Source organism: Corapipo altera, unplaced genomic scaffold (genome assembly GCF_003945725.1).
Source record: "Corapipo altera isolate COAL_440 unplaced genomic scaffold, ASM394572v1 2b, whole genome shotgun sequence".
NCBI lineage: Eukaryota > Metazoa > Chordata > Aves > Passeriformes > Pipridae > Corapipo > Corapipo altera.
In genome coordinates, this window is record NW_020884874.1 from 18,121,110 (window position 1) to 18,136,324 (window position 15,215).

Genomic DNA, 15,215 nt, shown 5'->3' on the forward strand with positions numbered 1-15,215 from the left:
TGAAAGACTCTGATCATCACTGCCTCATTGATTTTCAGTTCAATATTCAACCTTTTTTGCTCCCTTACTGACATGGTTCTGCCCACTTTTCTTGACACATTAATCCTACAGCCCTCCACTAGCTCAATTTAATGAAGGACAAACTAGGCTACAGGAGTCACCTTAATGCTATTTTTTCATCAATTCTTATGACATGGTCTCCAGCCTGCTGACAGCCCACAAAACAATTTTTGCTTTATTCTTATAGCTGATAAGGTATCCTTTATTGACAGATCACTGCACAAGAAAGATGAGAAAGCTATTGAATACTGTTACTGATGGCAAAACTTCTGATTCTGAAACCCGTATCTCTCTAATGATATTTTCTTTAAAACCCTAAGTTCTGTCTGTAGCAGCTGAGGTTGTGTTGAATGCCAGCAACGCTCTCAAATGTTCAAGCATTTATCAGATATTTACCATTTATCAGATATCTAAAAATACTCCAAATCTGGCATGTTTACTTCACCACTGACTGCAGTTTCCCACTGTGCCCAGTGCACATTCAAGTGGGCACCTGAATATTAAGAGCATTCAGAAAACAGACAACAGATTTTAAGTATGGATTTTGCTATGGCTGGGCAACCAAACCCTTAACCTCTGACAAAACTCAGATTTTATCAGGGTTGGAAAGAAGGGCTACACCCATTCTTCAGAGCAGGTGCCTGCCTTGCCTTTGCATGGCCGTGTTTCAAGCATGCCCCTCCCCCACCTCGGCAGGCCCAGCATCCAGGTGCAGCATCCCACACCTTCAGGAGTACTTGTATCCAAGCAAGGTGCTGCACATTAGGCAAGGTGCAGGGCATAGCAACATATGCTTGAGCTTATAACTCAACTGTGCTGACTCACCTGGGCTTCGTGCCAGAGTCAGCTGCAGTAACTAAGGGGAAGAAGGCTATGCAAAAAAAAAAAAAAAAAGGAAATGGGGTGCAGAGCCTAAAGGCACAGCCACACCAGTGAGCTGGGGTAATAGAAGAGGCTCATGCACTGCAGAACAATGGGCTCTGCTTCTCTGGAGAAAGCCTCACAGCTCTGTCAGATGCCCTGCTCCCTGGGCACAAGGGCTGGGAGCCTTGCTGCTTTCTCCAGGGGTCACGTTGTTACACTCTTCAGAGTACTTGTAAATAGCAGCACCATTTCAAAATGCTTAAGGAGGTAGAAGTGCAAATCCCTTTGAAAGCTCATGGAGCACATTATTCTCACTCATGTGGAGGCCATATCAAAATGCAAAATTCACCATTTTAATTTACTGAGACTGTAAGTCTCTTGTAAGAATGGGAGAGAGACAGATACTGCTCTGTTAAAAAGTAATTTTTGAGAGAAAACTGGAATTAAGGACATTACTCCTCTTTTGTCAGAGACAAAAAAAAAAAGAAAAAAGAAACTGCCCAACCTCTAAGGTCATGACCTAAGGAGTGGCCCATAATTGATGCTTCTGAGAAACAAAATAATACAACTGAACAATCACAACAGTTACAAGCGTAGAAAGTTACTCACTAAACTTAAACTGGTTAATCATTGGCTTGTCTTCTAAAGCGTGGGGTTTCTATCCACAATAGCTACAATAACAGAACAACATACACAAAGAGTGAAAGAGTGAGTTAGTTTAACAGTAAAATGCAAATAAAGCTTCAATTGTTGTGATTCGCAAGAACAGGCACCTTTCTGATATTCTGCAAATACCATTCAAAGGAAAATCATCCTTTTACTTATGTCCAATAAAACTCTTTCAGAGCACTGCCTGTTTCTGGTGATACGCATCAGAGGCAACAGAGTTTTCAAAGTGGATATTCAGGAAGGTGACCTCTTTTTTATGATTTGTGTTTAGTGGGTGCCATCTCTTGAAATAAGACTTGAAGAGAAATTCCTAAATCAGCAAACTGATGATCATTCACAGGAATGGATTTCGTTACCATCTGGTTCTTTCACTACAAGTGCTACTCCTTCCTCATGGTTATTTCCTCTGGTTTCATGGATGTTTTCAAGTTCTTTCCAGTAGTCCTCCATAGATAGTTCATCCAAGGAGTCCTGGGATCCCGAGCGGTCAAACGATGCTCCATCGGGGATCTTCTTGGAATGGTCATGGTTCATTGTATACTGGCCAGATCGACGGCTATAAACAAACCCAGAAGCAATTCTTGGTTAGCATCTTAAGATACAAGATATATTAATATCTGTGAAGGCAACTGGTGATGAATTGTGTCAAAGTATCAAAGCAAACCACTATCAACAAGCAAACCAAGATATCAAATATTACTTTTAATATCTGGAATATATTTTTAATTTAACATTTCTGCTATATATATCTTCCAATCCAGAATGACAGAGGAGTCAGTCTTAAAAAGGAAATAATGAATCCAAGGTCTAGTAATCCTGGTTACCAAACCTTTAATTCAACTCACAACAGTCAGTTCCACAAACCTTATGGTACATATCTTTCTATCACCGCTTAAAAAATTTTTCAAAAGTGTTTTTCTGCCTGAGTAAAATCTTATAGCTTCACAGTACAATTACTGTTTCCCTTTGTTATTCTGCCTTTATTTTTTATTAATATTTACTCTGGTATCTATGACCTTAATTACAGTTGAGAAAGGACAATGTAGAATTACTGCAATTACAGTTTGTGAAGTAAATTGGCAAGTCCGAATGTTTAATAAGGGCCACAGAAACTATTTGTTTCCATCTGGCTGTCTCTGACTGAAACCTTACCATTTTTATAGTTTGGTGTTACTAGTTTCTGATTCACTCCACCAAATGCATATTGCTAAGGCTTCCAAAAGGAATCTTTCATCTTAAGTATAGCTGCAACTAGAAAAAAAGAAACCAATAAGCTGAAACCTCCAGGTCTCATCTTGACCTCATTAAGTCATTGGCAAAAATGACCACTGACCTAGTAGGGAATTCATCTTAAAAAGGGCAAAGGTTTTAATGATATCACTGAAATTACAGGTCACCCTTACAGTCAAATATACCAAATCAAAAGCCACAAACTGATCCAGCGTATCAGTGCATTACATGAGTAGCAACTTGATTTAACTTCGGAGTTGATTCTACTTATAGTGGAGGTCAGATTGAACGTGATGATCTCCAGTGATCTTTTTCTAAACTAAGTTACTCTACTACTGTAATTGGTTCTTCCTTGTATTAAATTCTTCCTTGTATTAAAAGATAGTAAGCTCTTAGTATTTCAGGAAGAGCCTCAGAGTCTTTTATGTCTGAATTTATCTCCATATTCTAAAAAAGAAGGCATGGTTTGGATTTTAATAATAAGTATCACTTATTCCAAGAGAAAAATATATCAAAGATCAAGCATTGTGGATTTATCAGAGTGTAACCGCAGTAAATTAAGTCCTACCATCCCATTTGGCTGACTCGGTGAGTTCATATAGTATTAAAACAAAAGTCTCTCGTCCTTGCATTTTATCTCAGGACAACTGACGCTTGTTAGCTGCTCTTAAGTAAAAAAAGCCAAGCCTTTCTCTCTGAAGATAAGCCCCTTGTGTCTCCAAGTCACAAATCCTTTCACACCACACATGCTCGATTCTCTGATAAGAAATCCTGACCATATGGACTTTGCCTTTAAAGGTAAAAAGCCTTATGGAAGGACACTGAGTTTCCACCTGCCCTGCCTCTTTGCTCCAAGTGCAAGTTAATAAATGACAATTAATTACCAAGATAACACGCGCCTTAACACCATTCCTTAACCTGCCTTTACTTGAAAGCCCGGCGGAAAAAAAAACATAAAGGAGTGTTTAGCTTCTGCATTAATGGCAATAACACCACCATGGTAGTAGTACATGTTACCCAATAAATACAATATCTCTACCTCAGTTCTTTAACCTCCTGACAGGTGTGTACCACGCATGACATGTGCTGCTTGTGAATCCAACACTAATCAGTGCAGAAAGATGTTCATGGAGACACAGCAGAAGCGTCCCCACCAGGCAACAAGAGCACTGAGCGTGGGCAAAGCAGGTCAGACTTCCCAGCCCTTGCCCAGGCCTCCTACCTTCTTCAGCTGGAGGTGCTCAGAGCAGACTGGGTCTCTCTCACAGACTCTGGACACTTGAACTGCTGCCTAAGGGAGGTGAGATTTCAGTTTATTGTCACTTAGTTTAACCCTCTGGAGCTGCAAGGCAACTCTTGCGTGGCCTTTTACCTTTGGAACAACCTGCTCTCACTGACCTACCTCAGCTGAAATTTAACCATCATAGCACACAATGCAAAAAATAAAACTAACAGAGTGGATAAGTTAAAAGCATGCCCTTTGGGGGATTCTGGCAGGCTGAGCTGGGATACACCGCAGCATGTCATGGGCACTGCGCCATGCTGAGAGGGCAGAGCTCCTCTGATCCCTCTTTAAAAGCCAGCTTGTCACCTTCCCCAGACTAAGTCCTATTTCTGAGAAGAGAAGCCTGTGTCCCAAAATTCACAGCTGACACTCACAAAGAGCACTCAAGGCCATTTTCAGGGTCCTGCCAGCATTTGCTGTACATCACAAACACTGCATTAACTCTCAGAGACAGCGCCCTGCCCTTCAGTCTCTGGTCACAGGGTCACAGGGCTTCTCTTGTCAGGCTTCTCTTGTCAGGCTCCTCCCAGCCTGACCTTTCCATCCGCCATTAACGAACCAGTACAGGAACTCTCAACTGTAGGCAGGTAGTAACGCCACTTCTTGTCATGAAAGCCCTCAGAGACAGAAGGACATGAATGACCAAAGGATCCTGACAAGAAATATTCACACAAAACCTCCACCACTCTGCTGTGAATCTTCAAGTCTCTCCTTCAACGTGTTGTTTTAGGCCCATTCTCAGCTGCCAACCCCAACCCCAGCAGCGTTTGGGCTCCTCAGGAGCCAAGTGACACACCACTCCTGCTCCACTCACAAATTCCTTGATTCCTTGTCTTCTCTCATCAGACTCAGTCAATCCCTATCACCAGTTAGGATTTGGACTGCAAACCCTTTCAAAGCCATCTGCATTTGTCCACAGCCACACTTCATATTTTTGTGGGCTAGGACAGAGAGAGGCTCTGGTTGAGAGAAAACAACTGCTAAAGCTCTAGCTCTCCGAGCACATCAGATCTTATTTTCACTTCACTTGGTTCAAGGTTTCTTGCCTTGCATACTCTACCAGAGAAAGACATCGGTGAAGCAGTATTTGGTGCATAATCTGCACAGCAGTGGCTCCTGGCATCTTCATCTCTGTCTTTACTGTGAACTCCTTCCTGTGCACAAAGAGGTAGAAACAAAACAGACCTTTTGAGGATAATGAGGAGGGTCTTGATACCACAGGCTTGGTGTAGATGAGAAAACAAAAATAATTTTTAAAATTCACAGCATATGGAAAAATAGGTTGCAAATTAAGATTTTTATTTTTAGATATCTGTTGACAACAGCAAGAACATGGGGTTTCTGCTGTGACCTTCCACTAAACTCAATCCTTCTCCAAACTTATGCTCAGTAAGCACTAATTGCATATTACACAATAAAAATGCACAGGTGGAAGCACGTTAAAGCCAAGAAGAACAGAAAGGAACAAGAGAAAAGCAATCACTCTTAGTAATAATATTATACGGAATCTAGTCAAGAGATATATTTTTTAAAATAATTAATCCACATTTATAGATTAATAAAAAAAATTTTTGAAGTATTTAAAATGCCTCAAGTTACAAGCTTTAAAGTTTTGTAGAAGACTGCTATCCAAAAAACTATCAGTAGGAAATAAATATAGCTCATTACAAAAAAACACTATTACTGCAGTTGCAGAAAATAGGTTACTTCTCCAGTCCATTGTTATCAAGCATCCAGTTTGTCTATTTAAAATGTGAAAAAAACCCGCTGCTTTTCACGAGTATCTTAAAGGAGATCTCTTTTCTTCATACAGAAAATGTAGGGTACTGCAATGTAGGGTACTGCTAACACACACAGTCACTTGAAGTAATTTTCAAGTGTTTCAGATTACTAAACAGTAAGTTTACTCACCAGCAGTTTCTTTCTCCCCAGAAGACTCGTATTTCCATTAAGGTTTTCACTTATAACACTCTCAAACTCTATTAAAATCTTATTAACATCTATTCCCAATCATTAGTAAATAGTTTACTCTTCAAATAGCTTTAGAGGGAGCAGTGCAACACTCTCACTTGCAAACGACACGGTTAGTTCTAACCTCTCATACTTCAGAGCCAATGAGACTTTTGCCTATTTATCTCAGTACGAAACTGAGCTCCCAGGTATAAAACTCATTCTTCAATACAGTTATTGCAGTTTCTCACCAGACTTAATCTTCTTGTCCCACCCACCAGACATGCATTTATTTATTAGAAACATCAAGGATGTGAGAGAAACACTCCAGTTCTTCCAGAGGGGGGTCATTAAAAACAATTCTTGTAATGAACACCATTCATTACATTTACAAGGAAAGAAACCAGATTTGGGTTATTTCACTAAGTACTGATATGCTTCACATTGTGTCAAGTAATTAAGGGAGAAGAACTGTGTGCAAATGTTTTCTTCAGCATTTACTTTTGTGACCAACTGTGTCCCTTCTCAGCCTCTAAATAAATATGACTCCTTACATTAATCACTATTTTACACCGTAACAAAAATGTTGGTTTTTTCAGGCTCTGTTAACCTGATTTTGATTTCAACAATAGTCGTTTTATAATAGTTCAGTTGTCTTTATTCCTAATTTTCTTTCCTGTGAAGTCTAAATCTCCCTGTCTGTTTCAGTGCCTTTTTAGCAGTTCATAACTGATATTTGTCATGTGTAAACTACAACAGCTAGAGATTAATCAGTTAGTAAAGTGCACTTCCACGCTCATTTCAGATGAATTCACTTTGCAGAAAGCTAATTTTGCCCTTACTTCCATTCTTCTCACTTAAGAATTAAGGACCATGTTGTGATGGTCACAACATCACAATGAGTGATGAGAAAAAATATAATATTTGTCATTTTTGTAGTGCTAGGTAATAATTTTGGACCTTTCTACAGCACTATACAAACACTGTAATTGTATATTATAATTATACTGTAATTTTATGGTATTCTTATATACTATACATATTGGGTACGCATATAGATAAAGAAATACTAAATGCAAGGGCATTTATGGTCATAAAAACTAAGGAATATAAATACAGTGTTGAGTCAAACATAAAAGATTAACATGCTGAAAGAGGTGTGCAGTTCCTCTAGCAGGATTATTGCAGAAGAGCACATCGACTCTAGGAAAGGACAAAGTCCAGCTATTAAATACTGTACGAGCTAAAGCAAAAAGACACCAGTTTCTATAATCTGTTATCTTCTTCTTTTAAAACAAATGCAACAACGGATGAAATGCATGTGAAATGGAGGAATGGGAAACACCTTTTCAGCCTACAATTTAGGAATTTCTGTACAGGGTCCTTTTTTCTACCCACTTTTGGCAAATCTTGGAATTCAAAATTCAGGCCTGGATCTTTCCTGTATAAAAACTTTCACACCTATAAAAAGTGTCATAAGTGCAACAAGGGAAGAGACCATCTGCTTAATTACTGGGTCTATCTCCAATTCAGATTAAACTCTTTGGTGCTAAACAAATATGGTCCTTTCTCCACAGGTGCCAAAATAAATGTATGTGAGTTTTAAACATTGTCTTTAATTCAGTGTTCTACAAGACTAAGAGTTCTCCAAACATTTGCATCAGCTGATTTCCAACACTGAGAACAGTACAGAAAATGCATTGCATCAGCAAGTGTGCTGGGTTTGGGGTAGAGTTAATTTTCTTTGCAGTGGCTAGTATGAGGCTGTGCTCTGGATTTGTGCTGAACACAGGACTGAGAACATAGAAATGGTTCTGTTATTGGTATTTTGTTATTTTTATTTTGTTATGGCCTTTTCTGCTTTTCATACTGCTACAGTGATGAGGATGGGGGGATGGGAAGTTGGAAGGAGACACAGGCGGGACAGCCAACCCCAACCTACCCACGGAATATCCTGATACATGTAATATTCCATACCATGAAATCATGTTCAGTATATAAAGAGGGGAAAGAAGGAAGAAGTGGGGGATGTTTGGAGTGATAGTGTTTTTCTTCCCAAACCCTTCCCAACCCTTACATGTGATGGAGCTCTGCTCTCCTGGAGATGGCTGAACACCTGCTTGTTCATGGGAAGCAGTGAATTAATTTCTTCTTTTGCTTTGCTTGCATGCACAGCTTTTTCTTTCCCCGTTTAACTGTCTTAATCTCAACCCATGGGTTTTCTAGCCTTTACCCTTCTGATTCTCTCTCCCATGATGCTGGTGGGGAGTGGTTGTGTGATAATACTTGTTTGCTGGTTGGGGTTAAACCACAACATTAAGTGAGATAATTACTTGTCAAACTGAACTATTACACATCGTTAAGCTGTACATTGAAAATATAATGTTTGGCCTTAGAGGCTTCTTTAAATCCTATCCATTAACCATTGCTATTGGAATTCCTGCACAGTCAATGTCTTGAGCACTGCTGCCCCTTCGGATGCACTCTACAGTTCTCCAATAAACTAGCACTTTACTTCCAGAGTTATATAAAATGACAAAAATACATCTGACTATAGCTGCACTACAGCAGCAACTTCTGAAATGCCTATGCAAAGGGAGTCATTGCTCCCAAAGCTAGTCTAAGTTTGGTCATTTACATAAAAGCTATTAGCAATATTATTGCAGCCATACCTCAGGTGATACTGAGGCTCATTGATTCTGGGCACGATACCAACACGTGGTTAGATGTGTTAATCTGATAAACAAGACTGTGAGAAGAGGGAAAAAAGGGGTGGGTACTTGGCTCAGGGAGGTGAAGCATGTTGTGCAAGCTCATGGTGTAAATCAGTGACAGAAACAAGAATAATTCTCAGATCTCTGCAGTCTCTCACCACTGGACCACTGAGTGTTAAAGATTGAAATCTGAACCCATAGCATACTGCAAGGCAGATAAAAGGAAGCTCTACTGTTGAGGTTTTGTGATAGGTTCCAGCACTGTGGCCATAGAGTAGCACTCTCAAAGCAGAATTATCTTGTTGACATAGGAGTTACAAATACAGTAATCTGTGTAAGTAATTTTAAGTTTGTACAAAAGCTAGCTAGATTGAAACAAACAAAAAATGCCTATGAGTATAGTGGTTCATTTGGAAAACTATTTACCAACCAATCACATCAATGAGATGTTATATAAATACAGGACCTCCTAAGTCCTTTTTAATCCAAACAACTAAACAGACAATCCAACAACTAAACAAGGGAAACTGTGTGGTCTCCTGTCCCACTTCTCATCCTGAATGCTGAGCTACAAGAAGTGCGGGAATAAGTAAAGCTATGAAACCCAAAGCTCCCCCCATCCCTCCCCTTCTTTCAAGAAGCCAAGCAGCACCGCAAGGTGCAAAAACTTCTTAACTGAATTAATCAAGAAAGCTCTATAATCTAATGGTTATAGCAGTTGCCTGGCTTCAGCTTCCCATTCCTGGCTGGGACACTGGCCTGGGAAGGGATTGCCAGACCTTCCTATAGCTGTGGTGTCTACCAGAAGGGCATCCTGATTTTTCAAGGTTTCTGGGCAAAGTTGCATCCAAAAGATAATGCAAGGCCTTGATTCTAAGGCTGTGTTAAAGCAGGAATTTTTATTACCAAATCACTTATACTAATGGTTTCAACCTGATGTTTGAGAAATTTTTGTCACACCACCCCTTCACACAATATCCAGGATTTTGCAGTAAAGTTTTGAGCATTTTTCAAAGTCTTCTGTTAAAAAAAAAAAAAAATCAAATTGGAATTGATATGCCCATCAAAGCAGGTTGTCTTAAAATAACTGAATTTTTGCATAAAGCCAGAGAGTAGTGACACTACCTAAATGAAGATAAATTAATTTTTTTAAATGGAAACATCTTCAACTTTTTACAAGGCTTAACATATTAAAAAGATTCTTTCTATTTCACTGATAGTTAAATCCTCCCATCAAACAAAAGCCAGTATCACAACCTTTCATAAGCAGCATGTAATCCTTGAGCAATATGAAGATACAAGTCTGAACATTTGGTATCCAGAACAATGCAAAAATATTTCTCACTCCTTTTAAAGTGCTTCATAACTTTCAGAAGGCATTAGAGAACTTTCAGTGTGGGCTTGTATTGCTGCTTTTCATTCTAACTCCTAAAACCTGTCACTCATCGCAACAACTGAACCCTCTGTTTTCTAACTTTTGTGTCATTTACTCCTTTCATGACTGACTGCAAACCCTCCTGCAACTCAGTCTTTTCAAGACAATCATACAGGACATGTAAAGGTAACAGTAAAGATGTAACATAATTTCCAGTATTTTTGGTGAACTGACACTTAGCACTCCCTCTCTCCATAATTAAATCCTTTTATTTTGGCTACTCTGTGACCTTACGGAACATTCTGAACATCAACTGCAATCAAACTTGCCCAAATCCCCATTAAGCTCCAACAAAAAGCCAGAGAAGTAGAAACTGAGGCAAAGTTCTGTTCTCTTTCCAAAGAGTACAAAGTGATTGCAGAGAGGGTACAAAACAGTACTCACTTTCTAAATGAGCACAAAAAAGGCTAAGCAAAGAGAATCAGGTCTCTTAGGAATTTTTTTAAAATTCCATCAGCTGCTGTTAATACCTGCTCAAAACTGCTCTGGAGATTAACAAAAAAAACCCCAAACAATGAAACAAACAAAAAAAAGCCAAAAAAACCTCCCCAAACTAAACAAAGCAAAACAAAACAAAAAATCCAACAAATGAAACAACAACAAAAAAGACAACCGAGAAAACCAAAACCCAACAAAACAAAACAAAAAAACCAGAAACCACACCAAGTGACATTTTAAATTCCTCCATAAATAACAAGCAGAAAACAGGCCAAAGTTAAGGTTGCCAGACTATAAGAAGTATATATATACAATGTACTGCTTCCAGCCACATCTCATTATTATTTATATGAGGTTTTTTCTACTTTAGTACACATTCCTGATTTTGCAACCTTAGCCTGTCACTAAAGAAAACAGGAAGGAAATTGTGGCAATGACACAGGCTATTACACTTAATATTCTAATCCACTATACCAGAAATGGAAGATTCCCGATATGATGCCAAAACTAAATCTGCCTGAACTATATGCAGCAGTTCTAAGAAGATTAAAATATTTCATGACATTTCCTTTAGTAGGACCTCATGTTCCTACACAACCATTTAGACTCTACCTATTTTCTATTTCTGGTTAGATACTTTATAATTATGGTACACTGACATATACACATCCTATCTTAAATGAGGATATAGATCATTGGCCCTCCGTGTATAATTGATGATGTGAAATGATTTATTATCAAAAGAGGTGTTAGAACTGTAACATATACATATATGAACGGTTGCCAAAAGAGTTATTTGATATGCCATCCCAGGCTGTTTCAGGAAAAATATGACCTTGTTCCACTCCACACAAAGTGAGAAAGAATTCAGGATTGACAACTGCAGCCATAAAGCTCATCCACCACAAAATGATTACACCAGTTGTGTTTCCTCATTTGGGGGGGGACTGCTGCATTCCAGCATCCAAGCTGTTCGACTCAATGCATGCTTTTAGCTTTATTCTCCAACCATAGAATACAAAAGCCTGCTTATTTCTTTTAGTAAAAGGTAAGTCTCGTGGACTCAGATCTGGAAGGTTTTTAGAACTCCAAAACATCAAAACAAAACATATGATCAGACTTGCAATAAAATTATCACAATTTAGCTAAACTTTCATACCATTTGAATGAAGAGTCTCAAAGGCTTTGAATTCACAGTGTTATTTTTTGCCCATATGCATCAATTGCTGTTCAAAATCTAACACTCCAGAAAGAGAAACAGCTATTCCTGAGAGAGCAAAATCCACCAGAGGAGAAAACAAGGGGACAAGGGAATGTGGGTGGCCTGTACAGGTAAAATCACAAGAGTGGCAACATGTCAGGAACAGGTTTGCAAGTTGTGCAGACCTTTGGAAGAACTGGAAAAGCTTACAGAACCTCAAGTCCCACTGAACAAAAAACACAAGTCAATTTCCAAACTCCAGTATGTTCAAACCTAATCTTGTTTAAAGCTATAGTTTTAAAAAAAAAAAAATGCCTACAGCTAGGAAAATAAGGAAAGGAAGGGCCTCACTTGAATCTCCTTTGTCACTTTTTTGGCTCTGTCCCATGATCAGTTGATCGACCTTTCTCATTGCTTCCAAATGCCTCCTACATCACCTGGCTTCACATGGGCACAGATGTTTTCCTTTGCAGTTTTGATTCTTTCATTCTCTACTTCATATCAGTGACAAAAAGTCTATGGTAAATTTGTTTTCTGTAAGCACCCTCATGCTACTTATTGGGAAAATACTCAAGCATATAATACACATTTTAAAAGTACACTTTTTTTGTAATCTTCTAAGAGAACCACTGGAACTAATCTTCTCCCAAAGAAGAGAATAAAGCCTGTCTGAGATCACTTCAGGCTCCACAAATATCAAAGAGAATAAACCAGGAAGTGAAACAGATACAGTATTTGTAATTCCATTATTGAGAGGCATAGAGAGGAAAGATTTAAATAATTTATTTTTCTTTTCACACTGGAAAAAATAAGCATGGCAACGAAGCCCGATTTAACTATCCTGGCAAATACCAAGACCATCTAGTAAAGTACAGTTACAGCCATGAAATGATACTCAAGTCACTTTTGTGTCTTTAAAAGCAATTAGCTCTCTAAAATCATTAGTTCTTACCATGCTAAAGGACCTATTAGTTAGGCCTATAACCCTGTTACTTGCAAAAATAAGGCTTACAGCACAATTCAGTAATTTTGTTTATGCTTGAAGGAAACTGGCACACATTCATAGTCAATTTATTACAATATAATCCTTACACTCAGAATAAATTGTAAATGAATTTGCATGAGCATTCTCAAACAGCAGGCAAGGAAATCCATGCAGGAATCTAAAGACATTTTGTAAGGAAAATGTTTTTATTGTCCAAACAAACCACCAAAAAATTCTCAGTAAGACAGAGTAGATAAAAGTGATCTCACAGAAGCTAGACAAGAAAGGGAGAGGCAAAACCAAAAAGGGCTGAGAAGACCAGCATGTGCAAGGTGGGCCAGTACTCAAGTATTCTGAGGGATACAGGTCTATTCAGAAGCAAAGCATCAGAAATGCTTAAAGGCAAGGGAATAGGAGAGAGGGAGACCTCAAGGATGCTGCAAGAGAGGGACCATCTGGGTTTAGTTTATGCTTAGCATAAGCAAGGAGGTGTTTGCAACCAGTCTGAAAAGTGGTCACTAGAATTTCACCTACTGTCAGAGGAGCCAACACAATAATGGTGCATATGCCTGTGCACGAGGCAAAGCTGCTTTGAGGAATTCCTCTAGTAAGATTCAGGCAGAGCGTGCCACGGGAGAGGCAGAGGGCAATGCAGATCTGCCCTGACCCAGCTGTTTCCTTCACAACCCATCCCCACAGTCTCACCACACAAAAGGGGCAGCCGAAGAGTCCACTGTCACCTCAGCAAAAGAAAAGAGACTGAAAAGGGCACCCAGTCACAATTCTTACTTTTTACCCTCCAGGGCAACTGCCAAAGCTGTGCGTCTTTGCAACCTCTCCTTTCCTACCAAACTCCCTCTTCTAAGCAAATATTCCTGGGAAATTCCTGTTCCTGGGGTGTAACAGCTGAACTGTCTGCAGGACTCTCTGTAATGAGTCATGCTAATGAGTACTTCCAAAATTTAGTGCCCTATAACCAAGCAAGGAACCCACTAAATGAAACAAAATTACACTAATATATTACCTCCCTCCTCATTTTTCTGGTAGTTTTTAAATATTGGTAGGCAACCAAGCAAGCAGAAAGCAGCTCTGGATTACAGATTATTTCCTTTCCACTCCCTCTTTGACACCACCTCTGTTTTCTCAACATCACCAGAAAAGATATAAAAATTTCCATTTTATCAAACAAGGCTCCTGCAAAGCTTTACTGGTACTTGTATGCATAGGTATGTCCCTTCACTTACAAATGAAATATATAGATATACAGCTACCAATCTGAATATACAATATGTTTGTGTGCAAGTTTGGAAGCTAGCCTACCAAGTTCAGTACGGTACTACCTGTCCACAAGGTCTGAGCATCAGGATGTGAATACAAACCCAAAACTTCAATGGAAAGGATTTGAAAGAGGTCTTGGTTTGTTCCAGGAGAGGAGAAAACAAAGAGAACACAATACAAATGAAACAACAGGGAAAACAGACAAGAAATGAACACCTGAAATTAAGAAAAAGTAAACAAAACATGCAAATTAAATACCAAGTTGTTTCATTTAACAGAAACAACTGTTCAAAAAGAAAAATAAAACCTGAAAAACACATATGTATTTTATTATTAGTTGATCACAAATGATTTTTTATTCTTTACTCTTAGATATGATTCTCCTTGGTGTAAGCAGTCTCCTTTCTGTGTGGGTACGTAGGTAGCCAGTTCATCAAAACTGGCTGTTCATATATTAAGGTGGCAAGAGGAAATGTTCAAGATTGGTCAGAAAGTTAAATCTGCTACTACTAAAATGAGAAAAAAAGAAACAGAAGACCAAAAGAGCTCTTACCAACTCTAACTTAAATTACACTTATCAAAGAGGATGCAGACAAGGACTGCAAGAATTCTGGGATTTCAACATTAAATACCGGTAGTAAATAAAAAAAAAGCCCTTTTTTAGATTTATAAATTATCTAGTTGATAATTCTTCATAGAAATTGTTTAGGAATATCCTTTGTTTTCTTTCCTAACCAACACCTCTTTCTTTACTAGCATTTTACAAACATGAGAGATACCAGTTTCTAAGTTAACATATAGGTGCCCCCTGTGGTTTTTCAGCTGATAACGTTCCCCATGATTATTTTTATAAAAAAAATACCATTCTATTTTGAAAGATATCAATCAGTTATATAAAACATATTCCCTTTTTTAAATTATTGCATCACTAATGTTAGCCATAACTCTTACTCTGCATTCCCAAACAAAACACTTCAGTGGAGGGTTAACTGCCGGCAAAAAATGCAAGTAAAAACAATATCGTTTTTACTCGAAACTCTTTTAACTTTCCCTGTGTATCTAGAGGTTATATCCCCAGCTTCAACTTCAAACATATTCCTTTGTGT

The 15,215-nt window shown here is 38.6% G+C and overlaps 1 protein-coding gene across 4 annotated transcripts in view; it reads right to left on the minus strand.

Moving 5' to 3' along the window:
• ARHGAP18 (Rho GTPase activating protein 18) overlaps nucleotides 1-15,215 on the minus strand; it is a 95,703-nt gene that overhangs the window by 35,777 nt on the left and 44,711 nt on the right. For 2 of the 4 annotated variants that reach the window (XM_027633878.1, XM_027633876.1), the window contains exon 2: nucleotides 1,950-2,149. In XM_027633878.1, coding sequence (XP_027489679.1) covers nucleotides 1,950-2,149 — 200 coding nt within the window. Of the gene's footprint in view, nucleotides 1-1,533; nucleotides 1,596-1,949; nucleotides 2,150-3,510; nucleotides 3,608-15,215 lie in introns of those variants that run through there. The other 2 variants (XM_027633875.1, XM_027633879.1) reach the window with 2 other exon arrangements.